Source organism: Penaeus vannamei, chromosome 28 (assembly GCF_042767895.1).
Source record: "Penaeus vannamei isolate JL-2024 chromosome 28, ASM4276789v1, whole genome shotgun sequence".
Lineage (NCBI taxonomy): Eukaryota > Metazoa > Arthropoda > Malacostraca > Decapoda > Penaeidae > Penaeus > Penaeus vannamei.
In genome coordinates this window covers 23,213,764-23,231,263 of record NC_091576.1, presented here as the reverse complement: position 1 = coordinate 23,231,263, position 17,500 = coordinate 23,213,764, and the positions used below count along the sequence as shown (strand labels likewise).

The 17,500-nt window shown below is 43.4% G+C and overlaps 2 protein-coding genes across 5 annotated transcripts in view; one reads left to right on the top strand and one right to left on the bottom strand.

Annotated features, from left to right (window-relative positions):
• Positions 1-6,366, top strand: part of LOC138867190 (chondroitin proteoglycan 1-like) — a 28,523-nt gene extending 22,157 nt beyond the window's left edge. The window contains exons 5-6 of the mRNA XM_070141945.1: positions 4,236-4,330; positions 5,446-6,366. Of these exons, the coding sequence (XP_069998046.1) occupies positions 4,236-4,330; positions 5,446-5,851 (501 nt within the window). The 3' untranslated portion in view covers positions 5,852-6,366. The remainder of the gene's footprint in view (positions 1-4,235; positions 4,331-5,445) is intronic.
• LOC138867189 (small G protein signaling modulator 2-like) overlaps positions 1-17,500 on the bottom strand; it is a 138,166-nt gene that overhangs the window by 109,565 nt on the left and 11,101 nt on the right. The window lies entirely within an intron of this gene.

The following is a 17,500-nucleotide window of genomic DNA, read 5'->3' as shown; positions in this document are numbered from 1 at the left end:
AAAGAAAAGAGAAGAAGGAGAGAAAATGAGAAAAAGAGGAGAAAGAGAAGAAGAGAGAGAGAGAATGAGTGAGCGAGAGAGAGAATGAGTGAGCGAGAGAGAGATTGAGAGAGAGAGAGAGAGAGAATGAGAGAGAGAGAGAAAAATGAGAGAGAGAGAGAAAGAGAATGAGAGAGAGAGAGAAAGAGAATGAGAGAGAGAGAGAATATAAAAGGAGAGAGAAAAAATAAAACCGAGAAAAGAAAAGAAAAATACAGACATCCCAAACCAAGAAACAAAAGAAAAGCAAAAAAAAAAAAAAGAAAACAATACCCTATCTCCCGGACCCACCCGTAAGCGACCACCCTAATCCCGCCAAAGAGGTTACACCAACGCCGGTGTGTCGCGTTAACGATCCCCCAATGAACAGAGTTGCGACGTAAACCGGACCACCCCCTTCCCTCCCTTCCCCTTCCCTTCATCCGACCCGACCCGACCCGACCCGACTCCCACACCCTCCCCCATCCCCCTCATCCAACCCCACCCCCTCCACCCTCCCCCATAAACCCCATCTCCCATGCTACCCCACACCCCCCATCATCCGACCCCACATCCCTCCCCCCATCCTACCCCACCCCTCTCCCATCCCCATCCTACCCCACACCCCTCTCCCATCCCCCATCCTACCCCACACCCCTCCCCCATCCCCCATAAACCCCATCCGACCCCCCCCCCCCAATTATGCAAAAGGAGACCACAAACTCCCCGCACCGAAATCTGCTCAACTATCGGGTATCATGACGAAAGTAATACCTGCGTAATTAATGGTATCAAATCGCACGCTCGATTGATATTGCAATTGCTGGTCGTTGCAATTTCGAAGACTCGGGGCTGGCCTGGTGTCGTGTTGGGGGGTTGGGGGAGAGGTGAGGGGGGGGTGAGGGGGAGGTGAGGGAGGGAGTGAATGGCTTCAGGGAGAGGTGAGGGAGAGCGAGCGAGAGCGAGAGCGAGAGAGAGAGAGAGAGAGAGAGAGAGAGAGAGAGAGAGAGAGAGAGAGAGAGAGAGAGAGAGAGAGAGAGAGAAAAGAAGAGAGAGAAAGAGAGAGAGGGAGAGAGAGAGAGAGAGAGAGAGAGAGAGAGAAGAGAGAGAGAGAGAGAGAGAGAGAGAGAGAGAGAGAGAGAGAGAGAGCAAGGGAGAAACAGAAATGATTCAGAGCAACTCGAAACTCAATCAAACAATCATCCTTCTCCCTCCCTCCCCTCTCTCCCTCTCTCCCTCCCCCTCCCCCCCCCCCTCCCCCCCCCCTCCCTCTCTGCTAATGACCACCCCGAGGATAATCAAAGCAGAGGCATAATCACATCACCAAAGACACAATAGTCATTACGAACAAGCCGCGAAGATTGTCTGTGTGATGATCGTGACCTCAGCCTGCGTGTTGGGGGGGAGGGGGGGGAGTAGTAGAGAAATGAGTACGGGGGAGAGGGGGTTGTAGGGGGAGAGGGGGAGAGGGGAGTTGGGGAAAGGGGAAGTACGGAGGAGGGGGAGAGGGCTGTAGGGGGAAAGGGGAAGTAGTAGAGGGGAGGGGAGAGGGAATAGTAGAGGGGAGGGGAGAGGGAATAGTAGAGGGGAGGGGAGAGGGAAGTAGGGAGAAGGGAGAGTAGCAGAGGGAAAGGGGGAGGTAGTAGAGGGAGGGAGTTGGGGAGAGGGAATAGTAGAGGGAGGGAGGGAGTAGAGGAGGGGGAGTAGTAGAGGAGGGGAGAGTAGTAGAGGAGGGGAGAGTAGTAGGGGGAGAGAGGGGAGGAAGGGAGAAGAGAAGAGAGGAAAGGGTAGGGTAAGAAAAGGTAGGGTAAGGTAAAAGGGAGAGGGGAGGGGGAGGCCATGATCAAGAATTACCAACCATAGGTCTTTTAAGAGAAAGGGAAAGGGAGGGGCGAGGGGAGGGGAGGGAAGTAAGCTAAGCGGGTAAAGTAAAATAAATTGTCCTGATACTTAACATTAGTATTGCTGTTATTATCATTATCATTACCATTACTATCATCATCATTATCATCATCATTATCATTACCATTACTATTATCATCATAATATTAATTGCTGCTATGGCTGTCATTGTCATTATCCTCATCCTCAAGATTATTATAATTATCAACATCATTAGTCATCATCACCACCATTATCATAAACATTATCAATACCATAAGGGTCGGAGTTCGGAGCCATCACCAAGAGTGTTGCACAACCTCTGGTGCAACGAAGATTCTTTCCCTTGCATTCACTGAAACAAGCGGGAGACGATTATGCAATATTGCCACCATGATGCATATTCATTTCCTTCTCATTCATCCTCGTTCTTCTGGTCGAGTTTCGTCATAAAGGTCATTATCATCGCAAATATAATCACTTTTTGGTCCTCACTACCCACCACTTCTACTCTAGTTAATAACTTTCGTACAAGCATCACCCTTGTTATCATCAAAGCTAAACTCAACCACTGTCTTTCATCTACTTATAAATACTTACATCATGTCCCTCTGACATCATATCCATAATTCCAGTCATCATGCTTATCATCACTTTACAGCCAGCATCATCAACATCTTAATAACTATCTTCATCATCGCCTTAACATTAATTTCTTGATTACACTCACACCCTCAAAAAACATCAAATTCCTCATCAGTTTTATCATCATACCTCATAGTGTTTGCCTCATTTTATCTCTTCCCTCTACTTCATTTCGCTCGTATCAAAGAACTCTTTTATTCATGAACTTTATCTACATAATAAAATTCATACAACCATGAAACCAGCGTAGGAGGAGGAGGAGGAGGAGATTACACAAGACCGACAATCACCAAGGAAAAGACGGGAAAATAGAACTTACGCACTTGAAAAAAAACGTCAAGTGGTAACTCACGCCCACGCCCTTGTTGCCAGCCAGTGTAATTTTTGTCGCCCTTTCTCATTCATTTGCAATTTCTTGCGGTTCCTTTATTCCCGTGTTTAGCATACATCTCCTTCCCAACATCCTTTCTCCACTCAGTAGTAGTAGAAAGGAGAATAAAGACACACACGGCCCAAGTACATAAGGGAGAATATTGCATATACATTACGCTCAGTTGCCAAACAGTCTTTAACTATCGGATGATGGAGATTCACAAGAAGGTTTATGAAGAATGTGCGACACTTTCGGGAAAATTATAACGGGACGCAGAAAATGAATTATTGCGGAGAGAAAGAAGGGCGTAAACGACGCACTGCTGTTAGGGTGACAGTAATTAGGTTATAAATTACGAAAGAATAAGAATTCAAATGAGGTTGATAAATAGGAAAGAGAGGGTGAGAGAAGGAGAGGGAGAGGACGAGGGAGAGAGAGAGAGAGAGGGAAAGAGAAAGAGAGAGATAGAAGGGTGGGGGGAGGGTATAAGGAAAGAGAGAGAGAAAGACAGGGATAGGGAGAGAGGGAGAGAGAGAGAGGAGAGGTGAGATAGAGATAGATAGATAGATAGATAGATAGATAGATAGATAGATAGACAGATAGATAGAGAGACAAAGGGTGGTGGGGAAGGGAGAGAGGAAGAGATAGGAAAAACAGACAAACAGATACAAACAGACAGAAAACAAATGAAAGCGAAACCGAAAAGCAAACAAACACACAGGAAAAGATTAAAAAAGAGAGATAATATTATAACATAAATAATTCACATATATTTCTCTCTTTCTCACACATGAAAAAAACGAAATAATAATAATAATAATAATAATAATAATAATAATAATAATAATAATAATTCATATATATTCTTTTTTCTTCCCTTTTAACACTACACTCCTCCGCCACAATGTCCTTCTGGATTTGCCTTAGCAACGTCGCCGCCTCTGACATCACTTGCCTTTGTGGTTGGCAGAGGGGAGAGGGAGGCAGAGGGAGGGGGGAGGGAGGAAAAGAGAGAGGGAAGGAGGAGGGGGAGAGAGAGAGAGAGAGAGAGAGAGAGAGAGAGAGAGAGAGAGAGAGAGAGAGAGAGAGAGAGAGAGAGAGAGAGAGAGAGAGAGAGAGAGACAGAGAGAGAGAGAGAGAGAGAGAGAGAGAGAGAGAGAAATAACCAAAAAAGCGAAACACTGGAAAAGAGAAAAAAAACACGAAAAACTCACTAACTAAATAAAATAATAATAATAAATAAATAAATGTCACCTGACTGAAACAACGAGAGAGTAACATTATTAACATCTTTCTCATTCCTCCCCCCCCCCCACAGTTCTACGGATGTTCCAAGCTGACGCCAAATAGTGAGGGATACGTACGCTCGCACTACACCTGCCCTGGCGACCTGCGCTTCGACCCAAAGCTCAGGTAAGATTCACACGCCCGCACGCCCACAATCACACACATTCGCAGATACAGATAAAGTGGCATGTAGACGGACGATTCGCAGTCACAGACAGGGACATAGGCGAAGACGTACACGCTCACACGCACACAGAAACTTACACACACACACACACACACACACAAAGTCCCTCTTCTTGTTTTACTTTTCGTCCCCAGTAAACCAATACAAAGGGATGAACAGAAGATAGAAATAATCCTTAAAAACTAAGAACAGAATCCCCAAAAAGAGGGGAAATAAACAAGAAAAAACGGATATTCAACAAAACTTTCCTATTCATTACCGCCGTGAGAGAAAAAAAATATATATAAATATAAATTTCCTCACATTACCATGGGTACGAGAGGGATATCCTAAAAATATCTATTAATCACATTAATATCAGTGTGATGCAAATGTTGACAAGGGGGCAAAACGTACCTCGCCGCCCATTGTCACTCGTATTGTATTTTCCACATTCTATCTTCTTAGTGCGTATAAAAACCTACGGGAACGCCACGCCACATTTCATTACTCGGCGCGCACTTTATCTCCCAAGCGAAGGGTCACAATATCTTTTTTTTTTCTTTCTTTTTTTTTTTAAGAGAAAACATAAATAAATGCATATGGAGGGAGGTGGGAGGAGCTGACTGTATTTACCTGAAACAGAACATGTATTAATTTTAACTCTGTCAATTTACGTAGAGTCATTGGGTAATTATGTTAAGCGCTTATCTTTATGGAAAGAGTATTTACGAGTAGTCTATAATATTCATCAACGTAATTGCTTCCGCATATCATAATGTTTACGTCGCTTATTTCAGTATCACTCTGTATTGAAAACATTATATATTTTCGATCTATTTGTAAGAAAAGCATTATTATATAATCAGAATAACTATTGCAAAATGATTTATCTTGCACTTACGGCCACCGAGAATGTAAACAACCGTAATTATCAAGACAAGCATCATTATATAATCAGAATGACTGATTACAAAATGATTTATTTTACACATACGGCCATCCAGTATGTAAAAAGCTAATTATCATTTCAACCATCAATAACAACCATCTCTCCCCGACCCTCCCGTCACAGGTACTGCACGTTCAAGACCAGCGTGCCCGACAACGTGTGCAACAGCAGCATGCCCTCGCAGCAGATCCTGGAATCCACCTCCGCTGCCCCGTCCACCACCACCACCACCACCGAGGCGACGCCAAAACCAACAACACCCGCCGCCGCCACCACCACCACGCCCACGCCCACGCCCACCGAGGCCGACGCCCCTGAGGACTCAACCGAAGGAGCGACGACGGACTCCGCGACGCCCTCGGGGACCTCAGCGCCGGCACCGAGCCCCGGAGAGCGGAACACGGTGCTGCGCCCCCTCTCTGACCTGACCGACATCGAGAGGATCACGCAGGTCATCCAAGGTCAACTCCTGAACAGGAAGAAGCAAGCGCAGGCACAGCAGAACCTCAAAGCGACTTCCAGGGCTTGAGGAGGCGACGGCGAAGACAGTGCCATACGTCCAGGGGCTTGCGATTTCAACTCCAATGCACTCCTTTGAGAATCACACACACGTACGAACATAAACTTACACAGAGTAACGGACACAATCACGTGTATCTAAATAAGCACACATACAGAAACACATAGAAGCAAACAGACGCACATTCTTACACGCATATTATACATATACACACGAGATCCAAAGCCACATATACAAATTAACACGCAATCGAAACACTGGGAACATATGCAGTCCGCATACATGTATCTAAGCACATTCGCGTTTCCTGCACGCACGCACGTACGCACGCACGCACGCACGCACACACACACACATGTAAATCTGCAATGCCTCACGTTAATCTACTCAGTGTCACTTGAATATTTGTAATTATTGTTATTTGTATATTCGTCTGTTGACTGTTATTGTTGATTTGTTGATTGTTAAACTACAAATATTTATTAATTGTTAAATATCTTATTTATGTCGTTGTTTGTTAACTAATGCAAAATAAACCTTGTTTATGTTCAACTGGCTTCCGACCCCTAATCATCGTAACTGCTTTACGACACTGCCGCTGAGTGCCTTCCTGTTAGTGCCACGGGCGAGCAAGCGAAGAGAGAGCTATGCAGAATCATGCGTCAGATCGTGATTTTGGACTCTTAGAAAATTCATTAGAAAAGGACTTATAATTACACGTGATTGCGGGTGCCTGACATGCGACTGGACGTGCATGTGGCGACGATCTGATAAAGCGGACGCGAGAACTATACGTGTCTCAGGGCAACGTCGGAACCAGAAGGCTTTTTTTTAAGAGCGAGTAAAACGTATTGTTCACACGCCACGTTTATGTATTACTTTGATTTTTTTTCTTCTTTCTATATCATTCGCCTTCCTTCTCAATTATCGTTTTTTTTTATCTCTCTTACTCCTTTGTCCACGTGAACAAAGGACGCACACACGTCAAGCTAGCGTGACGGGGAGCCGAGTGCCAAGCACGGGGTGTGGGTACAAGGCGGGTATTGGTTTGCATGTGATAATCTCATTACTTTTCTCTTACTCCCCCGTTATTCCTTCTCTCCCCCCGTCCCTGTCCTTCTCTTCCTCCTCTCCTCCGTCCCCGTCCTTCTCCTCTTCCTCTCCTCTTCTTTCTTTTCTTCCTCTCCCTCGTCCTCGTTCGTCTCTTCCTCCTCTCCTCCGTCCCCGTCCCTCTCCTCCTCCTTCTCTTCCTCCTCTCCCCCGTCCTCGTTCGTTTCTTCCTCCTCTCCTCCGTCCCCGTCCTTCTCCTCTCCCTCGTCTCCGTCCCCGTCATCTCCTCCCCCTCTTTCTCCTCTCCCCGTCCCCTTCCTCTCCTCTTGGCCCCTTCCTCCTAGCCTCTTTGCTCCCAACCTTCTCCTCCTCTCCCCAGGTCATTCTGGTATAACGCTGCGACTATTACTGCATTTCATTCAACTCTAATACACTATTATCTTATATCATTCCGCTTGCGTGTTAGTGGAATGTAATGCTACATTATGTGTGTTCATATAGATGATATATCTTTACTGAAAAAGTCTGGACGCTTGCATATCATTACCGCATGCAATCGCCCACACACACATATGTACAAAAGAAACATAAGAAAAAAAAACACACACACACGTCCACACACACATGCACACACACACGCCCACACGCACATGCACACACACACGCGCACACACACACACCTCTGACTCTCTTTTCCTCTACTTTTTGGCACAAACACATCAGGAAAGAAATGTTTCCATGACAACGATCTTGGCCTAACCCTTCCACGAAAAAAACAAGCTGGAACTGCCATAACCCGCCATTAATGCACGGGTTTCATTCTAGAGTCTGATAGATTGCATATTGCTGTCCTATGTTGCATTGACCATCATTGTAACCTTCAGATGAAAAGTAAGTTTCTTCTTTTCTTTTCTCGTCTCTTCTTTTTTCATACATGTAAAATTTAAGCGATAATTCCATGTGAAGGCTATTAATCGCTCCATTGATGTTTAATCGGGATTCGTATAATCGCTTCAACCCCCCCCCCTTCCACACATTTTTAAAAGTCCTATCCTATGTATTCCTCTAAGAAAAATACGAAATATAGATGGACATTAAATAAAGTTTTTATCGCGTTACATGACTTAAAAGTAGAAGGAATAATACAAAACAAAATAAATACAAAATGGCGATATTACGTACATGAATGATTAATGAAAAAAACAATTTTTAAGACGCCCATGAACACGCACATGCAAAAAAAAACGAACACACACACACACACACAAAACCATACACACACCCTACTCACCCCCCTCACACACACACACACACACACACACACACACACACACACACACACACACACACACACACACACACACACACACACACACACACACACACACACACACAAAACCTTTCACATACCCTACTAACCCCCGACCCCTGATAATAATTGATTGATGATAATGATGAGGATGATGATGATGATAATAATAACAACAACAACAATAATAATAATAATAATAATAACAATAATAATAATAATAATAACGATAATAATAACTACAGTGATAATGGTTGATAACGTCCATAATCAGTTAATAGATAAAATAGTATATTTATATTTCTCTTAGACATAATCACACTTTGAAACAACAATCAAATTACTGGGAAAAAGTTTAGGGTCCATTATACTGAGTAATTCTTTCAGTAAAACGCACCTATTTGTATGTGTTAGCAAAACATCCACATACCCATCAATATATACATACACACACCAACACGCATACATACTTCTTCTATCAACGCAAAGAAAAATATATATAAATAAGGACATCAAGCTAATTTGATTTCGCTCTCACAAACGCGGTACGAGAATATCCTACGTAAAAGAAAAAAATATATATATAATAATAATAATAATACGTATATAAATGGTGTTACTTTGCTTACTTTGAAATGTTTGATGGCCTCTTTTGCCTATGTATGTCTGTATGCGTGTCTGTATACATACATGAATGCATGCATATATATATGCATGCAAGTATGGATGCATGTATGTATGTATGTACGCTTGTATGTAGGCATCTATATATTTAAGTAATTAGGTGCGTATGTATATATACGTATGCATACATATAAGGTACAGCTGCAGAGTCCAAAAAAGTACTCAAAATACGAACATATACGAAATACACAGATTTTCTCCATATATTCCTACGCCAATCTACACACGGACAAAGGCCTCGAAAAGCTTCCAGGTCCAAAAGCTCGGGTATGGAAAAAATGCCCCCCCACCCCCACCCCCCCGCCGAGAAAACCCGGATGAGAGTGCCCCCATTATTGTTTTGGAGCAGTTTCCCAGGTAACCGCTCATTAGACGAGGAGCATAAGGATGACTTTCAGTTTGAAAAGCATGGGCCGGAAACCCTTTCATGCAGCGTCCATGGCAACACTGCTAGAGAGAGAGAGAGAGAGAGAGAGAGAGAGAGAGAGAGAGAGAGAGAGAGAGAGAGAGAGAGAGAGAGAGAGAGAGAGAGAGAGAGAGAGAGAGACAGACAGACAGAGAGAGAGAGAGAGAGGGGGGGGGGGAGAAGAAGAGAAGAGAAGGGAAGAGAGAGAGAGAAATAAAGAGAAACAAAAGAAAGAGAGAATCAAAAGAAAGAGAGATAAAGGCAGTGGACAGACGGCAGCTGAGTCGCCCGCCCGCACGCCCACCTCCCTCTCCCTTCGACAGCTAAGCGGGAGGTTTTCATTAACACGTGTGGATGGAATGGGGAAGGAAGGCTCAACCGTAGCAGGGTACGTGCAACAGCTGCAATAACGTATTCTCTCGTTTTCGTTTGTAAATGACTTTCCAATATTTATTCTTTTTTTTTGGGGGGGGCAGGAAGGGGGGAAGGGGGCTCGATGGCACACAGGATTTTCTTTTCCTCTTTCTCTTCTATTTATCTTTCCCACCCTCTCTCTCTCTCTCTCTCTCTCTCTCTCTCTCTCTCTCTCTCTCTCTCTCTCTCTCTCTCTCTCTCTCTCTCTCTCTGTCTGTCTGTCTCTTTCCCCGCCTACCTCTCGTTCTACGTCTCTGCCTGTCTATCTCCCTCTCCCATTTTCTCTCTCTAACCCTCTCTCTCTCTCTGCCTCCCTGCCTGTCTCTCACATATTCACTCACCGTCTCACTCTCTCTCCGTCTCCCTCCCTCCTCCTCCTGCTTACACCTCTTGTGCGTCCGTGCGAATGCCATTGCAGACTCCCGACATGTTCGTGCAAATCCACCGAGAAGCAACCCCCATGCACTTTTTCCCTTTCCTCTGCCTCTAAAGCCACGACCCTTTCCCCTGTCCCCAACGACCTCCGCAGCGTCTGGTCGTCAAATAAAAGCCTGAAGTCGACGATCTGTATCACCGAGAGAAAGACGAGGATGAAATTTTACTCCGCTATTCACTCTTCCTCTAAAGAAAGGAAAATAAAAATGGTGAGAGATACAAAGAGAACGGGGAAGGAGGGAAAGGCGATAGAGGGAGAGATAGGCCTTCCTTTCCGATGGCCAAAAGCTGTCCATAGACTGGTAAAACCTGTCGCTTGGTTCTCTTTACGCCAGTTAATCTGATGCAGTGTTGCCAAACGTTTGGCTCCACCCCATTCCTGGGAAACTACCAATAAGAGTTTGCTTTTTATTTTACCGATTTTTTCTGCATCATTATACACTACTCTGGATTTCTCGATATCATAAAATCGCAGCTAATAGCTTTGAAGTACTGTCAACGATATGACTTGTATTGAAAAGGAGAAAAAAAAAACTACCAATAGCCCCTAAAACTGCAGTTCTTCCGGACTCTGAAATTTGAAGTTATCACCTTCACTGCTCAATACCTATTACAAGTCCATTAAGGTACGTCTATACTACTCTGTATTCAGTTTTATACACTTTATAATTATTTTCATGCTTGATCATTCATTTTTGCCATAGACTCCACTCCAGATCATAGCCCAACCACCTCGATTCTTGTCGTAAAAAATGTCGTGACGGCAGGAATGAGGGCTAAAGTAAAGTAGTAGTAGTAGTAGTAGTAGTAGTAGTAGTAGTAGTAGTAGTAGTAGTAGTAGTAGTAGTAGTAGTAGTAGTAGTAGTAGTTGCAGTAGTAGTAGTAGTAGTAGTAGTAGGATATGAGAGAGAGAGAGAGAGAGAGAGAGAGAGAGAGAGAGAGAGAGAGAGAGAGAGAGAGAGAGAGAGAGAGAGAGAGAGAGAGAGAGTCAACAATATAACATTTTTGCAGTCATCATCTCCATCATTCTTCCCCCTAATATTTTTTTCTTTTGCTTTTAACACTCAATACCAGCATCATTAATAAACATCACTACCATCTTTCTCACTCATCGCTAAGGATAATGATAATATTCGCTTTAATCCGCTTTTTAGGGGAATTCCCCAATCAGCTTAGTTAGTACTTCATTATCTAGTAAATGTTTTGGGTTACTGGAGTCTCGCCCTAATTATATTTCATCATAAAGAGCACATTAGAATTCCGTGAACAAAGAGAAACAAACAGACGAATGCAAGCTAATGATCATTTTTTTTTTACGAGAATGAACAGCAAAATGGCCGACCTCGTTGACAAAATGAGAGAAAATCACTTGTACACTCGAAAAAGTTTATTGAAAGATTTTTTTTCTGAAGATGAAAATCCAGTTTAATTTCGAAAATGTAGTTTCGTTTTCCAATAAACTTTTAGCATATATATATTTTTTTTTGTTATAGTCGGGTTATAAGTTATACTGCAATCATAAAACGGAAAAAAATCACACTTTAATGCAAGATTCTTTTCAGTCTCCTCTCTTTCTCTTTCTCTCCCTCCCTTCATCTCCCTCTCTCCCTCTCTCTTTCCCTCCCTCTCCCTCAATATACGTAAGCACGTGCGAGTTTGAGTGAGTGAGCGTGTGTGCACGTACCTTATATACATCTGCCAGCTATATTCCCTTTTAGCATTTGATTTCTTCTTTCATGAAACAACAACAAATAAATAAATAAAAGACATAATAATCTATCGACGAAAAACAAACAAACACGCAAAAAGCTCCTTCGATTAACTGAACTGAATAAATCAACTTCTTTGCGTATTCATTCCTCTATTACCGGATTAATTAAAGGTTGGATTGCCTCAAAATCTCCGCAAACAGCAGAGTACAGATATGCAGGATTTTTTTTTTTTCTAATTACACCCTCATTAACATCTACCGTCTCATTAGACTTCGTAATGCGACATCCTCTCTTCCCCTCTCCACCCCTTCCCTCCCCCTCCCCCTCCCCGTCTCCTAATCCAATCTCTCTCTTTCTCTCTCTTCTTCTTCTTCTTCTTCTTCTTCTTCCCTTTTCCTCTTCCTCTCATCTTCTTCCACCACTTCTCAACCTCTTCCTTTTCTCTTTTTCTTCCCAATTCCCATTTTTTCTTCCCCCCCATTTCTGTTCATTTCTTTCTCCCTTCCACTCCATTTTCTTTATCACCCCCTTTCCTCTCCCTCTCCATCTCTCTGCCTTCCCGTTCTCTTCTCCGTCTCCACTCCTACATCCCGTTTTCTGTCTCTCTCTCCCTTTTCTCACTAATTTTTACCTCCATACCAACCTCTCCTCCTTTTCTTCCCTTTCTACCTCCACCTCTTTTCCCTCCCTCCCTCCACCATCACCCCCCTCCCTCCCCTCCACCATCATCCCCCCTCCCCCCCTTTTCAAAGCATCTCACACCGTTTGTTTTCAATTTTCCATTTTTTTCACTACTCTTGTCAGCGGCTAAGGCAATTACGCACGGTTTATAGGCCTATCCTCAATTCCGGAAATAAAAAAGGTCAAATAGGCTCTAAGAAAATTTCTTTTTATCAGCCGACTTCGACAACGCCTCAACACCCATCGAACGAGAGAGAAAGAGAGAGAGAGAGAGAGAGAGAGAGAGAGAGAGAGAGAGAGAGAGAGAGAGAGAGAGAGAGAGAGAGAGAGAGAGAGAGAGAGAGAGAGACGCACGCCATTCTATCAACTGCAACAATAGGCCTACCGCAATGATCGTTTTCTTGTCACTTACACTCGTTTCCCCCGCCTTCCCTATACCCCCCTCTCCTCTCCCTTCTCCCCTTCCTCCCTCCCAGTCCCCTCCCCCCTCTAATCCTTCCTTCCCTGATAATCACCCCTTGTTCCGCTCACCCCCCCCCCCCAACGTCTTCCTTCCCTCCACCCTCTTCCCATATAAATCAAACACCCCAGATCCCCCTCCCTTCTTCTCTCCCCCATCCCCCATCCCTCCAATTCCCCCTCCCCCCTCCCCATTACCCTCACCCCTCTCTCCTCTCCCCAACCCCCTTTCCCTCTGATTCCCCCCCTTCCCCACCCCGTGACCTCACCCCGTCTCCTCTCCCCCATTCCCTGTCCCCCCACCTTCCTCCTTCCTTCCTTCCCTCCGATCCCACCCTTCCCCGCCCTATCTTCCCCCTTCCCTACCCCCCATCTTCCCCCTTCCTTCCTTCCTTTCCTTCCTTCTTTCCTTCTACACGTATCCGCAATCTGTCGACCGCCACGATTCCCTCACGCGATATAATTCACGCTAGGCGACGTCCTTGCTCCCCCTCCCCTCCTCTCCCCCTCCTTCCCCCTGCTCTCCCCTCTTTTCTTCTTCCTCTCCCCTCCTTCCCCTCTCTTCCTCCTCCTCCCTCCGTTCCCTTCCCTCTCTTCCTCCTCCTCCCCTCCCTTCCCCACTCTTCCTCCTCCCCCGCCCGATCTTCTGTACCAAACTTATGTAGCAGGATTTGAGGAGGCAAAAGAAAGAAAGAACAAGAAAATAATAAAGAAAACAAAGAAAGAGAGAAAATAAAAGAAAACAAAGAAAGAGAGAAATAAAAGAAAACAAAGAAAGAGAAAATAAAAGAAAAGAAAGAAAAAAAAAAAGAGAGAAAAGAAAGAAGAAAAGAAAGAGAGAACTGAAAGAAGAAAAGAAAAAGAAAGAAAAGAAAAGAAAGACAAAAAATAATGAAAAGAAAGAAACAAAGAAAAAGAAAACAAACCCTCATAATCCACCACTACCTCATACAGCGGAACCCTCATAACTCACACCATGTCTAACAACGGAGAATCATGCTCATAATTCATTCCCTGCCTAACTCATAACCCCGGACTAATTAGATCAAACTGCGCCTAACAAATGACCAAGAACCCACTGCGTATATGCGTGTGCGTATGTGCGTGGGTGTACGTGTGTGTGCGTGACCGTGTGCGTGTGCGTGCGTGTGTGTAAGTGTGCGTGTGCTTCGAAACACGAAAATATAAAACATATTTCCGGTACACATTCAGAGACAATTGTGACCACCTGCGAAAGGTCTAAAGTCAATATGTTTTTTTTTTCCATTTTTAAACATCTTAGGTAAAATAAATTAACAGAAAAATAACCAGTGCACTTAAATGTAATCGGTCGAAACCACAAACGCACACATTCGCACGCAGACCCCTTACACAGACACAGATACACACACACACACACATATACACACACAGACGATTTTTTTCGGATTAGCAACAATTCAATCCAAAAAAAAAAGATTTAGATTTAGAACCAGATTCAGAATTAGATTTAGAGCCAGAATCAGAAAGAGCAGCGTCGTCACTTCAACAAAACAGCTAGGAAGGGAAGGGAAGCGGAGGGGGGGGGGATGAAATGACCTTGACCCAATCTCTCACTTCACCTTTGATCTTTTCTATTCCCAGAGGTAGGGATTTGTTATTAATCTACGTTTTTTTCTTTATCTATTTTTTCTTCATCTTTTTTTTTTGGCTTATCTTCACCACCTATTCATTCTGTTTGTGTTGCGTAGTAATACCGAGATAATCTCTTTCATTCTTAAAATCCCTTAATGATTTGAGATTAAGATGCGTAATCATGATGGTGAACACAAAAGCAATATACTAACAATAATGATATTCAACACTTGGACAACAACAGCAGGTGGTAATGTTAATGATAGTGGACGGGAGAAAGGGAGGGAGGGAGGGAGGGAGGGAGAGAGAAGAGGGGGGTAGAAAAAAGAGAAAGAGAGAGAGAGAGAGAGAGAAACAAACAGACAGACAGAGCGAGCGAACGAGCGAGAGAGAGAGAGAGAGAGAGAGAGAGAGAGAGAGAGAGAGAGAGAGAGAGAGAGAGAGAGAGAGAGAGAGAGAGAGAGAGAGAGAGAGAGAGAGAGAGACAGACAGAGAGCGAGCGAGCGAGAGAAAGAGAGAGAATGGAAGAGAGGCAGGCTACACCAACCCAATATCATGGATTGAGCAGCTACACTATCGATCTCAACAAGCAAGTCACACAGACACACACGCACACAAACGCACACACACGCACACACACAGCACGGCCGCCAGGAGCGCTCCACCTGCTCACCCGGCAACCCCACCTTTCCTCACCTCACAAATCCTCGAAACAGGTCGCCTCGTCCTCTATCCCAGGTCACAGGTAGGTCACAGGTAGGGTAGACCAAGGGCAGAGGGTAGGGGGGGGTCGAGCAAGGACCCCACGCAAACAAACAAAGACAAAACAAAAACAAGAGAGCGGAATAGGCGGCGCCACGCGTCCCGCCAACACAGGTATGTTAGACTGAGGTGCCGAGACTGAGCCAGATGGAGTGGGTGGGCGGGTGGGCGGGCGGGTGGGCTCTGCTGCTGAAGGGGAGGTTGGGGTGGGGGTGGGGGTTGGGGTGGGGGGTTGGTGACCTTTTGGGAAGAGTGGGGGAGGGGGAGGGGGAGGGGGAGGGGGCGGTGAACGGTGAAGGTGACGTCTTGGTGAATTCTTTGAAAACTGAATTTGGAGTCGGGGCTTTCTGGGGTTCACCGGAGTGGGTTTACAATCTTCTCTTTTCGGTCTTGCCTTTCGTCTCCAGATTCTCACGGTCGCTCTCTTTCTCTTCTTGCTTCAATCTTTAATATATATATATATATATATATATATATATATATATATATATATATACTTATACACACGCAGACATACATTCATAAACATATGCACACACACACGTACACACACACACTCAAACACACACACACACACATACACTCAAACACACACACACACACATACACTCAAACACACACACACACACACACACTCACACAAACAATTATCGTCAACAAGCACCACAAAAACATCTGGAACGAAACTGATATCTAAACATGTGACATAATACTTACTTAATAACGACCAGCACTGTGATCCAACTTTGACCAACTAATTAAAAGGATGCGTCAAATTATGAACTATTATCATGTGTATCATTATATTGTTTTCGAGGAATAATATCGCTACGTGTTGCAAAATGGTTTATTTTGAACACGGTTTATGAAATTCATTCTTGTTTCCTTTACTTTTTTTGGCTTGTTTGTTTTTGCTGATTTTTTCTTTCTTGTTTTCTTCATATTTATCTACTTTTCAAATGCACATTGAAGATTTTCTTTCCTCATCATAACCATCATTATTATTCTTATTCTTCTTATTTTCATGACTATGATCGTAATCATCATTATAATCATTCTTATTCTCCTTATCATTATCATTATCTCCCTCCTCCTACATAGATACATACATACAATATAATATATATATATATATATATATATATATATATATATATATATATATATATAATATACATATATACATATATACATACATGTATCCATATATACATACATGTATCCACATATACATACACACATCCATATATACATACATACATCCATCCATACATACACACATCCATAGACACACACACACACACACACACATACACACACACACACACATACATACACACACACAATTCCCTTCCCCATTGCCCTGTTCCCTTCTTGCGCTTAATTACGAGCCTGTCATCTGGTCCGATCGCCGGCGAACCCTTTGAGTGCATTTTATGACGTCATTAATAGCATAGAATCGCTCAGTGTGATTAATTAAACCGAGAGACTGCGCTGCCAGACGAGTCCAGGCCCGACGGCAGATGCTAATGAGATTTTCCTGCGCTTTACAATCAAAAGAAAAAAAGAGAAAGAAAGAAAAAAAAATAATAAAAAAAGTAAAAAAAGAAAAAAAAAGAAAAAAAAGAAAAAGCAAAAGAAAAAAGAAAAGTAAAAAAGCAAAAGAAAAAACAGAAAACGAAAAAAAACGAAAAGAAAAGAAGAAAAATGAAAAATACATAAAAAAGTGTGTAAGAAAAGAATAATACGAGAGTGGTGTGATTTGAACTGGCATGATTAATGAGGGTAAGAGAGAAAGGAAGTAAAGAATGGAAGTTGGAGAATAAAAGAGAGAAGTGTAAAAGGTGAATGGTAGTGAAAAGAAAGAAGATAGTTCGCTTAACAAGAAATAGTAATGAGTTTCAGTGTTTCGTAATAGACCAAAGTCAAGGAACCAATATATTACAAAAAATAATAAGAAGAATAAGAATATGAATAAGAATAGAGAAAAAATACATATATACATATATGTGTGCGCGCGCGCGCGCGCGCGTGTGTAGAGAGAGAGAGTGAGAGTGTGAGCACGAGTTTGAGTGTGTGTGTGAGTGTGAGAGAGTGTGTGAGTGTGAGTGTGTGTGTGAGTGAGAGTGTGC